This window comes from Echinops telfairi, unplaced genomic scaffold (genome assembly GCF_000313985.2).
Source record: "Echinops telfairi isolate 266 unplaced genomic scaffold, ASM31398v2 ScPeMD7_7468;HRSCAF=8506_0, whole genome shotgun sequence".
In the NCBI taxonomy this organism is placed as follows: Eukaryota; Metazoa; Chordata; class Mammalia; order Afrosoricida; family Tenrecidae; genus Echinops; species Echinops telfairi.
This window is the reverse complement of record NW_022111369.1, coordinates 68,179,618-68,180,634: the sequence shown is the minus strand read 5'-3', so window position 1 is coordinate 68,180,634 and position 1,017 is coordinate 68,179,618. Positions and strand designations below refer to the sequence as shown.

General features: G+C 43.5%; 1 protein-coding gene across 1 annotated transcript in view; it reads right to left on the bottom strand.

The window, feature by feature from the left end:
- The window catches only part of EXOC1 (exocyst complex component 1), a 63,531-nt gene that overhangs the window by 41,620 nt on the left and 20,894 nt on the right, over positions 1-1,017 (bottom strand). The window contains exons 7-8 of the mRNA XM_004706333.2: positions 286-513; positions 3-89 (exon numbers count right to left, since the gene is read on the bottom strand). Of these exons, the coding sequence (XP_004706390.1) occupies positions 3-89; positions 286-513 (315 nt within the window). The remainder of the gene's footprint in view (positions 1-2; positions 90-285; positions 514-1,017) is intronic.

Genomic DNA, 1,017 nt, shown 5'->3' with positions numbered 1-1,017 from the left:
GCGTTGGTGCATGCCTCGATGCCTCTGGAAGAAGCTAGATCTCCCTCCTGCAGGGCCTTTATGTGACCTTTGGCCAGGTCCATGTGGTTCTGGAACACATGGAGGTATATCATGTACCCATGCAATTTTGAGAAATGTACAGGCAGATGTTACACAAACCTCTCAATAGGTCTTCGGAATTATTTTAACCCCGTAACTCATATGGAAATTAAGAGACGTTTTTAAGTGGGTTTGCCTTGTTATCGCTTGTCTCTTGTTTCATTGCTCTTGGGTAATCACACTTACCACAAGGAACTCTATCTCGGAGAGGAGCTTTACATTATTGGTGTTACTGAGATGGATCAGATGGTTGCTTTCAGAGATCTGGTCCATCTGCTCTTTTACACTTTGGAGCATTTCCTCGTAACTGCTCAGTTTCAATTCAATCTGATCCACCTCCTTTAGCGCCTCGTCCAGCAACTTCATTAGGATGTTCACCTGCTTTTCAGAGGCCATGATTGACTGGATGTTGGCCTACAGAGGGGAAGGCAAAAACAACACTTACTACAGGAGCAGCAGAGATTTAAATATGCAATGATGCCAAATCTCCTTCGGAGCAGGGTAACCAAGATTGATAAGCAAGCACTTGAAGGCACCCCTTTGTGTTTACGCTTCACCTTTTACTCAGGGTTTCAGGGCATGCCTTTGCCTCGGTGTCAAGGTTAAGGGCCGTGGTTTCCTATCTACAGTGTTTCCTTAGACTGCAGAAGCAGGGCTCTGCCCTAGACTGTCATCAGTAGTGAGTGATACATCCTCATTGCTGTAAATTGAGGGGCATTAGATTATAACACCTCTAACATTTCTTCTAATTTTAGCAGCTATAAAAAAAGCTCCATACATCTCAGTATGCCTGTAGAATATGAAATAAAAACATACCTATGTAATAGCTTAGCCTTGGTGTGGCAGTCTTGGAAGACATGAGGAACTAATTTATAGCTGTACTATGACTTGTACATATAGTCAGGGATACGGAAGAGC